The sequence below is a fragment of the Hydra vulgaris genome, chromosome 10 (assembly GCF_038396675.1).
Source record: "Hydra vulgaris chromosome 10, alternate assembly HydraT2T_AEP".
Classification (NCBI taxonomy): Eukaryota; Metazoa; Cnidaria; class Hydrozoa; order Anthoathecata; family Hydridae; genus Hydra; species Hydra vulgaris.
This window is the reverse complement of record NC_088929.1, coordinates 50,585,001-50,602,500: the sequence shown is the minus strand read 5'-3', so window position 1 is coordinate 50,602,500 and position 17,500 is coordinate 50,585,001. Positions and strand designations below refer to the sequence as shown.

The following is a 17,500-nucleotide window of genomic DNA, read 5'->3' as shown; positions in this document are numbered from 1 at the left end:
AGCCAAACTACTAAAAGGAAGTATAGCTATCAATAATCTGAACAAAAATTTTACTTTTTAAATTCTCTAAACCATTAAAAATTAGGATTGTTATTGTACCTAATAAAATAGAAAAATATTTTTTTACCTTATAGAGAATGGCAAATATAAATATTGGCAACCTAAAACTTGACTAAAGAACTAAAGAGATATAAGATGCATGCATAAAGTGATTCAAAGACTTCAAGTTCTAAATTTAAAAAATTTCAGGTTGTTTTATATTAGCTCTTGCAAGTTAACTTTTTGATAAATTTTTGAAGTTGGTTTTATATCTAATAATCCTAACTAAATACTTCAATGTAAGTCTACATAAAATATTGGAGTGTGCAATCTTTTGCATTTTTTTTTTTAATATTAGTTTTAGAACGAAAAGTGCAGCGTATCACAAATGTTTGCATTGTTAAAGAAGCTAATTCTGAAATAACAGAGCAAAAAGTTGCCAAATGTAAGTTTATCTGTTTTTATTGAATATTTTATGCTAAATTAAACCATATAATTATTTTTGCAAAAGTTCAAAAAATGTGTATTTATTTTTAACAAGTTAGTTAATAATACATGAAACACTTCTTCAACAAGTTTTATTTTTTAGGTACCCCAAGAAGTCTTTATGGTCTGATCATAAAGCACCATGGATGAGCATTTAATTGGAAGTTTACGCCTCCTTCCTAATTAATGTTGGAAAGGGTTTCATTCACGGATCACGGAGGCAAATGCGCTACCATTGCGCCACGATTGCAATAAAGTGCAGCAATGCTTCTCTGGAAGCATTGCTGCACTTTTTTTGTTATAATAAACTGCCATCAAGTTTTAAGTATATAAGTGGAGGTTATCTTAATAAATGTTGACTTTTTTCATTTTTTAAAAGATATTTCAGTTTTCTACATCAATTTTTGATTAATATTTTAGTCTGTTCCAATTTTTTTTCTATTAAAATAGGCTTTCTTTTAAAATAGGTCAATATGCAGTATTTGTGGATACCATGATACCAGATTTACCATTCCTAATGTCTGAAATCAAAAAGTCTTTATCTGCTAGAGGAATATCCTGCTGGAGGAATATCCTGGAGGAAAAGATTGGGTTTGAAGATTCATTATCTTTTTATGATAAAATAAATTGTATAACAAGGTTCAATGAAAGTAAAATTACTTTAAATAATAAAGTAATGTTTTATTTGTTGGTATATTCTTGTTTACATATGTGTATAAAGTTTTCCTAAATAAAGTAAAATGTGATCAAGTAAATATACATGTCTAAATGTGTTGTAGCATTGCTTAAGAATGCGGAAACTTATGAAAATAGATCATTTGAAAAAACACATTACTGCATAGAGTAATTATTGGTAAGTTTTTAATAAATGTGGTGTGTATGTCGTTTATATTGTTCCTTTAATATACTGTATGAAATTGTACATTACTTATTTCTTCTTATTATTATTTACTTTTTCATTTATTTTTTTTATATGCTAGTAAAAAGCATTAAAAATTTCTGTGTTTTTTTTTTTTTTAGGAACATTAGTGTCACATACTGCAAAATTCGATTTGGTCGATAAGTTGAAAAGCGATCGTTTGAAGAGAACTCTTAATATAGAATATAGAATAGCATAAAAATTATTTTATCATATTTTTGTATATTTAAATTGTAAATAAACACAAACTATTTAAACTTTTAGTTATTTATCCGGATCAAGGCCTAAGTTTTCATTTGTGAAAAGGTTTTTTTTCTTTATAAGTTGTTTACTTAAATAACTTATATTTTAAAAAAAGGATTTTAGGATAACTTTAAAAACGATAAAACGTTTCATTTAGAGTTAATAAAAAACAATAAAAAAACGTTTTCAGAAAAACGTCCGTTCACCGCTTCATATGGACGTTCAAAAAACCAATAAAAAACGTTTTTGTAGGACCCTTAAAAAACGCTCACAAAACGTTTTTAAAAAAACGTCTGGTCACCGTTTCATATGGACGTTTAAAAAACCAATAAAAAACGTTTTTGCGTTTTTACTATTCAAAAACGTTCACAAAATGTTCTTGTGCCCACTGGAAAACGACACTTAAACTAAATAGTAATAAAAAATTACTTTGATCATCTGAAAATCATTAGTTTACAGAGTAGTTTAAATTCATTCTTTTTGGCATCGAAGAAAGAAAAGTTTGTTGAATTAACTTCAAACATTCAAATAATTTACTGCTACTATTACTATGGATACTGAAAGAAGGAATAAACTCAAAATCGCATCAGCACCACCATCGGAAATTTGTATTAATATTGCTATTCAACATGTTGAACACGAAAAATCAGAAAAACAAGACAAAGACATAAATTGGAGAAAGGCAGTAAAAGTATAATATCCCACTTAACATAGTTATGTATGTTTCAGAAAATGAACAGGTTATAAGTGAGCTTAAACCTGACTTTGCAACCACTAAAATTAGCCAAACATGTTCATGTCAAATTTTAAATGCTGGCTTTGTTAATGACATTAGAAACTTTGTCGGTAAAACTGTCGATGATATAACTATAAAAAAATTCTCAGGATTGCCATGAAAACCAACAACTGACTTCAAAATGCCGCATTCAGTTTACACTAAGAACAACAATTGAGATAAGCGATATCTTATTCATTCTTATCTGGATAAATACGAATGGTTAGTATATTCAAATAGCAAAAAGAGACTATACTGCAAATATTATGCATTATTTTTATACCACCGGACTACAGAATCTCACAAATAAGTCGCACTTCAGAAGCTTGCTATGCACTTCAGAAGCTTGCTATGCATTAAGCATGTTTCCTAAACAAGTTGCACTTCAGATACTTGTTATTGATTAGAGATGTCTGCTAAACTGTTTCACGATTACAGATGTTTGCTAAACTGGCAATAACGGAGATCTAGCAAGTCAAAAAAAAGCAAAATATCACAAGGAAGCTGTTGAAGCAGGAAGGTATTTTTTTAAAAACTATAATAAACCAGCAAAGGATATTGTAAACAAAGTAAATTCTCAATGGCTTCAATAGGTTTTAGAAAATTGTCAAAAATTGACAACTATTGTTGAAACAACTATATGTTTAGGATTTTTCAAAGAATTATATTTTTAGAACATTTTAAGAAATATTTTTAGCAAAATATTCCTTTTTGAGGCTACAGAGATGATGGCAACTTATTAGACAGACGATGACGATTCTGATGTGATGACAAACGAAATAAATTTTCAAGAGTTGTTAAAACTTAAATTTAGAAAACCATTTGAAAACAGCTTCTACAACAGCTTCTACAACAGCTTCTACAACAGCTTCTACAACATACAATTGCTTAAACTACACGAAATGCTTTAATTGAATGCTGTGAGGAAGAAATATGTGAACAAATATTGTGAGTTGTGTTAGAGAATCAATTTATTATGCTATTATATTTGACGAAACAACTGATACATAACATCAGTCACAAATGACAACAGTACTACGCTATTTGATGCCTGATGCATTAGTTCGAAAAGCTTTTGTTGGATTTGTTGATTTGCATAATTAAAATCATCAAACATAAAAAAATGCATCCATTAGCAATGAACTTATTTTTGACGGCTAAGTTATTGTCGATTGGTTATAAACTTGATTTCGATTGGTTATAAAATTGTTTAAAAAAAGTTTTACCTTGCTTTAAAAAAATATGTCGGTGTGGGAACAGATGGCTGTAGTATTATTTTGTCATTGCAAAAGGAAGAGGTAGTTAAAACTCAACAAGTTGCTTTAAATGCTGTTTGGTATCAATGTTATAATCATGCTTTAAGTTTAACTTTATCCAAGAGTTTGAACGTACAAGCAATAAGAAATAGATTGAGGGATATTAGCACAATTGTTGCTTTTTTCAATGCTTCTGCAAGACAAAATTTTTATATTAAAAAAATGCTTAGTTCACAACTGCTTTCACTCTGCGAACCACGATGGATTAACTTGTCTACCTTCAAAAAAAAGTTGTCCAGGATGGACAACTTTTTTTTGAAGGTGAAAAACATTACCCTCTTCAAAAACAAATTGTTTTTGAAGAGGGTAATGTTTTTTTAGCAATATAAAGTGGAAGTCAAAAGTACGCCTCGTTTTTAAAATCGGAACGGCTGCCGTAATTATAAATCACTTTACCTCAGTTTTTAAAAAACGTGTTATTATTATTTTTTAATGTGAATAAATTAGGACTATTTATTATAAGTATATATAAAAACAGAAAAAACGGATTCATAATAAAAACTTTCTGTGTAAATAAGATATGCATTGCGTAGTATTTTTCTTAGTGTGGGAAGATAGATGTGGTATATATATATATATGTATATATATATATATATATATATATCTATATATATATGTGTTTATATATATATATATATATATAAACTCATTCCATCGTCTTTGTGTTGCATATAATAATGCACTTCGCTCTGTATGAAACAAGCCACCATGGTAAAGTGCTAGTGAATTATTTGTTAAACATGGTACCCATTCACTTAATGTTGTTATTCAGAAGCAACAATACTACTCATTGTTACTGCTGCAGAATAAAGAGAACGTCTTCATAAAATCTTTTGTTAACTCAGTTTCTTGTAGTCTCATTAATGTTTAAATGGAGAGCTGAGTTATATTTACAACACTTTATTTTTTCTTTTTTCTTGGGTTTTGTTTATATTCAAGTGTGTGTGTTTTTTTTTTTTAATCCACTTTATTTTACCCATTGTATATTCATCATATTGGACCTTGAGCCTGTCAATAAATTTGATTGATTGATTGATTGATTGATTGATTGATTGATTGATTGATATATATATATATATATATATATATATATATATATATATATATATATATATATATATATATATATATATATATATATATATTTATATAAATATATATATATATATATATATATGATTTCAGTGTAGACATCGTGTATAAGAGTGTATGTTATATTTATATATGGGTTTGTGAGAATTGAACACGAAAAAGTTTTAGAAAGAATTCGCGATCAAATTGGTCAAGCAAAGGTTTTAAGTGAAGATCCTACTTCTAGTTATGCTATAAAAATTAAAACCTATCTCTCACAACTTAATAAAAAACAAAGATTTTCAAAAACAGAATATGACAGTATATATCCAAGTGATCCAATCCCACCTCGTATGTATGGTCTAATTAAGGCTCATAAGCCTGAAAAAGCTTACCCTATGAGAATAGATATATCAACTATCGGCGCACCTAATTTTGGAATATCTAACTACTTAGTTAAAGCAATACAACCTATCTTAAATAAAAAAAAAACACGTTTGAAAAATTCTTTTGATTTTATTAACAAAGCAAACTCATGGAATGTAGACGAAATCGAAGTTCAAGTTTCATTCGATGTAATAAACCTTTATCCATCAATTCCACTTAAAGAAGCTACTTTAATTCTTATAGATCAATTAAATAAAGATGACTCCTACAGATGTTCTACCAAGCTTACTATACCAGAAACAAAAACACTTATAGAGCTTTAATTACATCGTTGCTATTTTTTGTGGAACAACGAGATCCATGAATTGGAGAATTCCGGTCCTATTGGTCTTTCATTCATGGTTGTATTGGCAGAATCTTTTCTGCAACATCACGAAGAAAATGCATTCAAAATTGCAAAGACATTAAATCCTCCTCTCGACTTAAAATCCTATCTAAGATACGTCGATGATAGCCATGCTAGATTTTCAAACATCCAAGAAGCAGAGAAATTCAAAATAATCTTAAATAAACAACACCCTGCAATACAATACACAATTGAGACAGAATCATAACAAAACTCTAAATTTCCTAGATATGACAATAATAAATAACAGCAAAGGTAAGTATGAGTTTAAAGTCTACAGAAAAGAAGCCATCACAAATATTCAAATAAAACCGCACTCGAATCACGACCCCAAAATTTTATGCGCAATATTCAAAGGTTATGTTCACATGGCATACTCCATATGCAGTGTTACACATTTAAAAAATAAGATAAACTTTCTTATTCAAGTTTTTAATGAAAATGGGTACACCGAAAGCCAACTAAAAAGTATTGCAAATCAAATTAGGAAAAAAAGCTACGTACAGAACAATAGAAATCAATCCGAGAACAATGCTTTCCCAACAGTATCATTACCGTGGATACCTCCACTATCACCAAAGTTAAGGAAAATATTTAGAAAAGTTGGCTATAGAGTAGTTTTTAAATCAATTCCTAATTTAAGAACAATATTAACATGTAAAAACATTTAAGAACAATATCAACATGTAAAAACAAATCTAGATTGCCCCTAAATAGCCGGCCTGGTTCATATTTAGTTGAATGCAATTGCTCGAAAAAATATGCAGGAGAAACAAAATTACAAATTAAAACAAGAATTCAACAACACCAAAAAAGTTTAAATGATGGCAAACATCATCAGTCAGCAATTGCAACACGTAGCAAGTTTTGCTCTGAAAAAATAAATTGGGAGAAAATTAAAACTCTTAAAATTGAAACAAAAAAAATCGACCGTAAAGTACGAGAAGCACTCGAAATACAGAGGCACCAATGTGTCCCATCGAATGGCGGAATAAATCTCGACAATGGGCAATTTGTTAAAACTAAATTTTGGACTCCATTTTTTATATTCTTGCGTAACGAAAAAAGCTTCAACTGCTGACGTCAGTTAAAAAAATTTTTTATTAAACTGTTTTTTAGGTTGCGTCTAGATCATATCCCACTCACAACGATTATTTTTATTTTACATTTTAAAAAGCAAGAGAAATAAAAGTTAAAATAGCAAGTCAGATAAAAGCAATATTCAATCTTTATGACTTACTGTTAGCGAAAAAATTCACCTTTGAGAACTTCGATTATAGAAATGGATAAAAAAAACTTTTGTTTAAAATAAGACTTTTTAATTTTATAGTTAATAACCCAAGTATAAAATTTTTTATATTTATATTTTGAAATATTAAAGTTTTTAAATAATTAGTTAAAATATCTAAGCGACAAAATATTGCCGAAGATTTTATAGAAATAAATAAAAAAAGTCTTTCTTAGTTAGAAAGTCTTTTGTGTATTTGTGTCTTTAACAAAATGTGCTCCTTTTGAATACATGCTTTTTTTAAATATTTTAGAATATTACCGTTATTATTGTTACTTAGCTATGGCGAGTAAGTGAGAAAAATCACCCCTGCGTCGCAAAAGGTTTAATTCTTCTATTCAAAAAATTTTTTAAATACCTACAGTAACTTTGATAATGGAGCTGACTTTGATAAATTTGCTTGTTAGTTACACAAGTATTGGCCTGAAAAGATAACTGTAAAATAACCATCTGTTAAGATTTTTTTTTCTGGTACATAATTGTTCATAATATTCTGTGTATATTTTAGAAACTATAATGATTGTGAAGTGATTATAACACGTCCAAATGTGTTTAGGTTAACTTGACAAAAACAACAAAACAACGATTTTTATTTTTAAATGTAGGTGTTTACATACATATTTAACTAAAGGACATTACTACTAGTGTTAGCATTATTTTATAAATGCTAATTATGATTATTTGTGTTCTATAAGGATGCTCTAGATAAATTAAATTGAAATGTTTACCTTAACTTGATACATTAACATTAAAAATATTTTATTTTTTTGTCCATTCTGTTTTGATAACCCAATTCATTTTCTAAATTGATAATTTTGCTAGTGAAATGTCAAAATTAGTGAAATGATAAAAAAAAATTTAAATTTTGGAATGTTACATATAAAAAAATATATATTAAGAAAACAATGTTATACTAAAAAGTTTTTTTTGGCGTAACCAAAAAGATATTAGCAAAAATAAACTAAAACCCTGCTTTATGGTAATCTATTGCACATACGTATAATTCCGTATAATATTCAATTTCATTCATCAGTTATAACAGTTAATTTCAGTAAATAGTCAAAACAGAGTAGATTATTTTGTAAAAATAGTGCAAAGGGGAGAAGGCTATTGCCCTAGCACACACAAGTCCTTAAACCCGACTTTTTTACAACGACTAACTCGATTACCTTCCATACAATATATTCTTAAATGACAAATAAAGTGCATTTTTGCCTAAAAAAAAAGTATTTTTAGGCAAACATGCAAATCCAAAAAAGTAAATTTCTGCAGAAATAAGGGAGAATTTCAAATTGTAAAATATTCAGTTTATACTTCAATCCGCTTTTTTTAACTCTGTTAGCATTTTTATTTTATCGCTATTCGTATTTTATATATATATATATATATATATATATATATATATATGTATATATATATATATATATATATATATATATATATATATATATATATATATATATATACAGTGGTGGCTCAAAAAATGAGAGCCACCTCGAAATTTAGACAATATTTGAGTTTCGACTGTGAAATTAATTAAAATACATACGGATGTCCAGTTTTTGTCATTTCGCATTGTTAATTACTTTATTTTGAACATATTTTTACAATGACAACACTATTGAGCGGTTTAGAGTGAAGTTAGTTGCATTATTGCAGAAGATGTCACATTTTAGCACGTGTTGTACTGGGCGATAGTTGTGTTTCTGGCGGTTTTTATTTGTTGATTTTATATTTTTACACCAAAATTTGTTTATTTTACTATTCAACACTTATTATATATTCTATTTACAAGTAAGTTATCATTATTTTACAACTTTTTTATCATATTTAGGTAAATTTTGCTATTTTTTAAAATAATTGGTGTTTTTAAGGTATGGGCAAAGAGAAAGATATTTCTCCCACAAAACTAGGGCTTATTCAAGGATATTTGTCGAGTGGAAATCATTCCAACAGGCAAATTGCCAAGTTTGTGAATGTTTCCAGAGCAACAGTCGATAGGATTAAAAGAAAACTGTACAATAATCAATCACTAAAATTGAATAAAAGAAAAAATTGTGGACGAAATCGAATTACAACGCCTCGCACCGAGAGAAAAATAAGGGATATTGTGATAGAAAATAGGAGAAAATCGAAAAAAGTGCTTAAGGAAATCATAAACAATGAAGGTATAAAAATATCCCTTGCAACACTTCGGAGAAGAATGGCGGAGCAGAGGTTTAAGGCCTGTAGACTAGCCAAAAAACCAAGGCTCACCCAGGCAATGAAGGATAAACGTCTCCAATGGGCTAAAAATCATCGCCATTTTACCCCTGATGATTGGGAAAGAATAAGTACTCAGTTTCTCTTCATAAACCCATTAAAATTTAAACGAATATCATATTAAAAAAAAAGAATATAAGTATTTCATCAAAAATATTAACCCAATTTTGAAAATTTTAGGTTTGCTTCTCAGATTAATCCACATTGGAAATTCTAATGGATAAAACTAATTTCGTCCGAAGAAGGACAGGTAATATGCTCAATGAAGATTGTCTTGTGGAGAGGGTGAAGTACCCACTAAAAATTATGGTCTGGTCAGTCATTAGTAGCCAGGGTACTGGAAGGTTATACATTGTAAAAAATACAATGCGGCAGGACGAGTACATCCAAGTCTTAAAGGAAAGAATGATTCCTCAAGCGATGGAGTGGTATCCGAATGGGAACTTTACCTTCCAGAACGACTCTGCTCCATGCCATAAGGCATGGAGCAGAGTCGTTACCCTGGTATTACCCTGGTATTACCCTGGCCAGGAAACTCGCCCGACCTAAATCCATAAAAAATTTATGGGAATTGTTAAAGAGGGATATAAGTAAAAATCTTATAACAAATAAAAGAGATTTGATTGAAAAATTAATAAATGTTTGGCACCACAGCGAGGAAATAAAAAAAAATTGTCAAAGCCTCATCAAAAGTTTGACCAGAAGAGTTGAAGCCGTAATTGCTGTAAAAGGTGGCCACACTAAGTATTAGTGATTTTGTGTACAATATTTTGAATATCTTATTTATTTTTCCTAAATATACGTTACACTTCTATATTTTTGTCATTTACTATTATTTATATCCTATATTCCCAAATAAATAGTTGTAAATATAACTCATTACAAAATATAGGGAAAATCAGCTTCAGAATATGAAAATTTGTAAAAATGTTGGGTGGCTCTAATTTTTTGAGCCACCACTGTATATATATATATATATATATATATATATATATATATATATATATATATATATATATATATATATATATATATATATATAACGTCTGTTCACAAAAAATCCGGAATGAAAAATTGTTCTTAATTGAATACAAAATTAATCGATTTTTGACAAAAAATTTTAACTAAAATGAGTGACTGGACATTGTTAACTATTTTATAACCGAAAGTGGTCCTAAATCAACGGCTTTTCGAACTTTAGTTTTGACTGAATCCATTAGGTTGAAAAAGTAGTCTGGATCAAACTCTTTCAACTTTAATCGAATTCTATTCTTAAGGTGGTCAAGATTTTTCGCAGTAAATCCATTTCCATAAACTTTTGCTTTTAAATGTGCCCAAAAATTTTAAATTGGCCTTAACTGCGGTACATTTGGGGGGTTATCTTTAGCGTCGACAAAGTTAATACCTAAAGTGTTGTAAGTTTCTAATGTGTGTTTTGCATAATGACATCTCGCTCCGTCAGGCCAAAATAAAATTTTCAAGTTTTGATGCTTGGAATTTATAAATGGAAGAAGTCTTTTTGTAATACATTCTTTAGAATAAGTTTTTGCATCCAGTGCACAGTTTTTTACAGCAAAATAAGGCGATGAATGACCAAAACGACTGATTGCAATCCAAACGAGAACTTTCTCGTCAAACTTTTTTTTGAAGTTGAATTTAATGTTAGGATCAGTTTGAGAACTATCCTTTGTATAGTAGCCAGAGTTTTGTGAACAATTTGCACCATTTACACAGAAATAAGATTCATCGTCCATGATAATTTCAAACTCATTTGATGGCTTGAAAAAAGTTTGTGAAAGTTTTAATAAGTTTTTCTTTTGTTTAATTTCTTGCTTTTCTGTTGTTTTTGGTGCATTTTTTCTTTTGGTATACTTTAGTCCATGCATACTTAATAATCTATTTACGTATGAAACGCTTATCTTATATTTTAGTGCCAATTTTCTTTGCGAAATCCCGATTCTCTCTTCTGCTCTTGCAATCATGGACTCTCTCTTTTCTGGTGTAATTTTAAAAGGTTTTCTGCCGCAACCGATTTTTCTATTCATTGGCAAATTATTTTCAGACCTTTTAATTATGTCATAAATTGTAGATTTAGCGATTCCCATTTTCTTAAAATGATCCATTGTAAATTTTTTTCCACTGTTTATGTTTTGTTTATAAAAATTTCCAATCACATTTCTAACATCGTTCTCTTTTAGATGCTCCATGTTTATTTAAATTAATTATTTAAACTCAATTTTGCCACAAAATGAAACTGTTGTTGTTGACCGATTAAATTTAAAAATTTCGAATCGAAAATTCGAAATTTAGAACAATTTGTGTACATTTGAAATCAGTCCGGATTTTTTGTGAACAGACGTTATATATATATATATATATATATATATATATATATATATATATATATATATATATATATATATATATATATATATATATACGCTTACACATTTATGAAAATGTTAATTCCGACACAAAATCGTGTAAATACAAACGTGTAATGTTTTATTCAAGCATACGACTAATACAGTACAAATTGCTTTCAATTTTTATCGACATCTAGAGCACTTCCAACTTCTATTGACATAATTATTATTCTTGAATATATTTGTTGGTATCTTTTGACATTTTTTGAATAGGCCTTTGTCTGTCTCGACGTCAAAATCAAAGAAACACATCCTGCATGAACAGAAAATATCTTGAAGTATTATCTTTTGTCTTCCTCGTTTAGTTCGTTTACTAAATGAAACTTGTGGAAACTGACTCATTAAATTTAGACGAAAGCAATCAATTAGATGTGCCCGCATTTTATTTAGGTCATAATTTGAATCCACTGGATTTTTTCCAAAAAGAATATCAGTTGCATATGCTAACGCAAATAAACCACAATCTGAATCATTTTCTTGCTGTTGTGTAGGCTGTACTAAAATACGTAGCGTGGATTCACTGCAGTTCACAACATGACAAATTTGTTTAATTGCAGTATGGTGTAGAAGATTACATGATAAGGAGTCAAAAACTTTAATATTACTGGATGTTTCAGCCGAAAATGTTATCCAATGGTTGTTGCTATAGATAATTTGTACCCTGGTCGACTTTAGTTTTGACATTTTTTAAGGACCTAATCCAGTATTTTCCAAGCCTTCCGCATAAGGAAATTGTTTGTGAAGCAAAAGTTGAGCATGGTTTATTTCACTACATGTCAACCAATCACCAGTTTGTATTATTTTTTCCATGTTGGAGTCGAAATTTTAATTAAATCGATAAAACTTAGGTTCTGAAATCCCTTGCTTTATTTGAGTAATTGTCACATCTTTCTCTTCAGTTTCTATCTGAGTTTTTGCCCGTTGGTTTTCTTCTTCGCAAAGTTCAAAAGTAATATCCTCTTGATCAGAGGTGTCAGTATTAAGCTCTAGATTTGCTCTGTAACATTGCTTCATCATGTCCGCTGTCTTTCCAAACCTTCCACTAAATGGATGTTTCCTTTTTCTGGTTAATAAAGTTTCAGAATACAAATTACTTTTTGATTTCAAAATAATTTTCGATGTTAAAGTGGTTTTCGATTTCAATTTTTTTATAGTAGAGTTTCTTTTTATTAGCCCTGTTGGTTGACTGACATTTTGTATTACTAAAGCTGTAATGGTATCTAGGTCTGTGTTCATATGATTCAAAACTTTTTCATCTTTCACAAGATATGTTAAATCCATTAGTCTTTTTAATTTAGAGCGGGAGTCAATTTGATGACATTTTGAAATCGACTTGCGTGTTTTAAAGTCGTTCACGTATTGCTTTTCAATTAGTTTCTTACCCTTATCAATAGTATCAAAATTGTTGATTGGTAATTCAAAACTATTGTTGTATTCAGAAATATTATTTATTGATTCGTCTATGTGTTGTTCGTTTTTGTTTTCTGCTAGATTTTCATTCCATTGAGTGTCTTTCTGAATTGCGTGAGCAAAAATTCCAGGATAAAGAACAGACCAACTATGATTAAGAAACTTGGCAGTAAGATTTTCAAATGTAGACATTCCAGATTTAAAAACGGCAAAAAAGTGCTTACAATTAACTCTATGTCGACGATAATCTGAGCATGAACAGGAACAAAATTTATCTTCATTACCTATGCACACAGTATATTTTTTATAGTCTTTAGTTTTAAGTTCGGAACTATTGACAGCGAATGTTATCTGATCTATTCTTGTAACTGAATTCACCATTGCAGATGTTACTTTGCTGTCGTTGGTCAATAAAATGTTAACGAGCTGCTTTGGGCGATTTTGGAAATATAACGGCACTCCGTCATTATATTTTTTATAACCTTCGCTGTACCGTTCATTCAACTCCACGTTTTTACGATAATGCTTTGGTATGAAAAGTTCGATAACGGCGGTAAGCATTTCACTGAGTGAACAAGATTTATAGTTTGCAAGGTCATCGTATTTTAAGTCTTCGTTTAATCGCTCTGTGCCATTGTTGGTATTATTAAATATCATGTTGTCAGGCCTATAAGCCAGACACCATCTTTGTATTTCTGGTAACCACGTTTCATGAAAACTAGATAAAAATAGCTAATCTTAGTGATTTGCTACTATGGGATCGCACCGGATCTTTTTTTTACATAATACAATACAAACATTTTTATAAAAAACTGAATTACGCCTGAATAACCGGTAAAAAAAAATTCACAGGAAAAGAGAGAAACCCTGAGGGGGTTGATACATTCGTTCGAGCTGGTTCTTAGAATTTTAGCAGCTCATCAATGGCTACTCTAGTTGTGTATATAACATTTTTTTCAATGTACCATAATAAACTAAATATATATTAAGAACAAAAAAAACAAAAATATAAAAAATATGTTTAGTATCAAAAAAGTAAAGACACATCCTTGTAAAAACATATCTTTGTAAAAACATATCCTTGCAAAAAATACACCATGTTATAATTTGATAGTTTAATTATATACGCAAACTTACCATTTTAGAAGTTTTCCTTTACAGAATTCCCAGGATAAGAAATCAGACGTAGCTTTTCGACAGTCTTCGATATTTTCGGAATGTGCTATACGACGCAAATATATTATTACATGTTGGGCAATATTTTGCACTCCATTATCAGACTTGGAAATCCAACGGTGCCAAGATTGCTCACGATGAAAGTCACACAAGTACACTTTGATGTTAGGGAAAACTGACTCTAGGGAAGAAATCTCTTCTTCGTCGAAATCAACCATGGCATATTTAGGATCTATATTAGGATTCCATGATTTTATGAACATCAAAGCTTTTGTGATCATGGCTTGCGTCTCTTCCTGTAACACAAAAATTGCAACGACTTGAAAATTGACATTAGTTCTTACAACCAAAAAAAACAAAGGCAAAGCATATTTTGTGGTTTTATACGTTGCATCTAAACATGTGAAATGTTCTGCATATCTTTGATACAAGCGTTTCATTTTTTCCGATTGATAAACAAAAATCATTTTACCATCTGTATTATGAGTTGCTAAATTTTTTATTACTTTTTTGATTTCTTTGTCACTTTGCAAATCTGTGATATTTTCTACTGTTTGAGCTTCGATGCGCTTTTTCAAACCCTCAAATTTTACGTCACCCCATTTGCACCATTTATCTTTTATGAGCTGTTCAACATTTATTTGGTCTACTTTAGCATATTGATTTTTCAGCTTTTCGGAATTAATAATATTTCTAATTTTTTTTCGAGAAGGTGTATATCGACGTCGTTGAAAGTCAGTGTCACAATACTTTAGCAAAATAACTAGATTTACATATCCTTCAGCTCTACTTTCTAAATCCCTTATACCCTTACAACCATTTCTTATTTGTTCTCGTAAAAAATCATCAACTCGTTTATCTAACGGTTCTATCAAACCAGCTGCTTCACCAATGTTATGATTTGTATGCGGTTCAGTAGGCCATTTTAGCAAATAAACAAGTTGGCCGATTTGAGGAGAATCTTTAGATCTTACTAATTCAAACTGCTTTTTTAACTGCGTTAGTTCGATTATATGTATTATTTTTTGACAGTTTAATTTCATTAGAGATCATGATTTTTTTAACAGAAAAAGACACAGGGCAATCCATTTTTTTTGTCGGTTGCGTGTACTTACGTGATTTTTTGTATACGTGATCCTTCATACGCAGAGCATTGTTTTCCATTCGGTATCGTTCCTTTTTCTTAGTATCGATATCTTTTCCTTGATGGCAATAGTATATTCGCTTTCCAAGCAATATATAAGGGTGTCCACTGTACGGGATTGGTAGTCTATCGTTTGCACCACAAAATTCCCAGCATGGTTTTGGTAAATTCTTCGAGGAATTCAAAATGCCACTAAGTGAAACTAAACAGAATAAATCAAAACAATAAGCAAGAATGTTGGATGCGATCAATGCTGATTCCCACTCTTATACTCACTGACATACCTACGCGTCAATATGTAATAACTTTATTTCAATCTTATGCACATTACACTTACAAAAAAGTTATTTATTAAAGCTTACCATCTTTGGAAAAATCTTTTGATTCCGTAGTGATGCGATACTTTGTAATTGTGTCTTCTTCGTATGTTAGTATAGCATCTGATAATGAATTGTAGCTCATAAACTGGAAAACATCTAAATAAAGTAAAAAATTAAATCTGACCTAAATTATCTTTGAATTATGGAATGAGTAAGTAAAAATTGCACAATCGCATATAAGACCAAACAAGGTGTTTTTTTTTGTTTTTTTTTTATATCAAAGACAATCAGTGGTGGCATTCCGCATTCCTATGATGTTTATTCTATAATTCAAATCATTGTAATGTTTGAAATGCCATGTAAAAATAATGTAATGTTTGCGGGCATTGATTATACGTAAACATTTGAATATATTTTAGTATTCCTTTTATTATTTTTTAGTATCAGTAATTTTGCCTGCACGACGTTGGAAAAAACGCAATGTTAGAGACTTTGGAGCTAAGTATGTGTTCTATAATGTACAAGTGAACTTTAAAACTCTCAGGAAAAAAGTCACAAAGCCAACCAATATACTGAGGAACCATAGGCATAGTTACGGGACCCATATGGGTAACCCGTTGCTACCCTAGCCGGAGAATAAAATAAGATTTAAATGGAAATATATAAGAATACCAGATGTTATTCACATAATTCAACCATAAGATGCCTACATACGGATAATAAATATAGCTTTTATTAAAAAAAAAAATCACAATAAATTTATGTAGTTTTTATTATAATAAAAAATCAATATAAATTTATACAAATTTAAAACGTTTTTTAATGGATAACAAAAACAGCGAACGACTCAGGTAGATTATCGTTGGTAGCGTTAACGATACTGATAACAAAAACAGCGTACTACTCAGGTAGATTATCGTTGATAGCGTATTTTGAAGATTAAAATCGGCTGTTACTCCCACGATGCAACAAGTTCGAACAACAACAAAAGCTCCGTTTGTATTTCTTTTTAAGTTCAATTTTCATGATCCAATTTAACTTAACAGCACCTAATTATCAAACAGAAGCATATTAAAAACCAGCATTGGTTGGTTTCCTATCACAGCCTGGTTTAGCTGTGATACTTTAAAACATAAACAAACAGCTTGCCTAATTTTAAAAATGGTAAATCAGCACATTAAAATTTTATTTTTTTTAAAAAAAAGTCTTTCTTCATTTTTTTGGTAAGAAAACTGCTTAAGCATGCTTTTTAATGCTTAAAGCCAAGCCAAATTTTAGGGATGTACATAAAAGCATTTAACACAATTTGCCAAACTATCATAGAAATTTATTTAAAGCAAACCGTCACCTTAATAGTCACATCTTTGGGCTGCTTAATAGAGCTGAAGTGTTTCTAAATCTGCGAGTATTAAAGCTCAAATTTTTTGCAATTCGTGACTGGTATCATGTCTTTGATCCTATTCAGTGCTCAATTTCTACTCATTCAATCTTAGAAAGCACTGAATGCAGTTTGATCTATGTAAAACTTTTTCATTTTTCTTCAATGTCTCCATTCTTCCTATCACAGTACATGTTACAACAACCTTACATTTAAAAAATCACAGAAGAAGATGAAACTCCTTCATTGCAACAATAAATGTGCTCCTTTTGTAATTTTAATATACAAGCTGGCATAGAGTTTCTAATTCCTTCTCGCCATTTCTATGTCAATCTTCACTTTTCTCAGTGATTTTCTTCTCATTGAGCTGTTGCTATTTCAAATTGCAATCATACTTCCATCTTCCATCTCAAACAACTCTCCTGAAAACAAATATCTCTTTAAAGGCAACAA

At 29.7% G+C, this 17,500-nt stretch overlaps 1 protein-coding gene and 1 long non-coding RNA gene across 2 annotated transcripts in view; both read left to right on the top strand.

The window, feature by feature from the left end:
- The first annotated feature begins 110 nt into the window (after window positions 1-110).
- On the top strand, window positions 111-1,701 carry LOC136086026 (uncharacterized). The gene is made up of 6 exons (XR_010641325.1): window positions 111-249; window positions 398-484; window positions 629-745; window positions 993-1,116; window positions 1,305-1,378; window positions 1,546-1,701. It is a non-coding gene; the product is annotated as an uncharacterized LOC136086026 (long non-coding RNA).
- A 14,919-nt stretch (window positions 1,702-16,620) lies between these two features.
- The window catches only part of LOC136086637 (uncharacterized), a 7,786-nt gene continuing 6,906 nt past the window's right edge, over window positions 16,621-17,500 (top strand). The window contains exon 1 of the mRNA XM_065808846.1: window positions 16,621-16,833. Coding sequence (XP_065664918.1) covers window positions 16,831-16,833 — 3 coding nt within the window. The 5' untranslated portion in view covers window positions 16,621-16,830. The remainder of the gene's footprint in view (window positions 16,834-17,500) is intronic.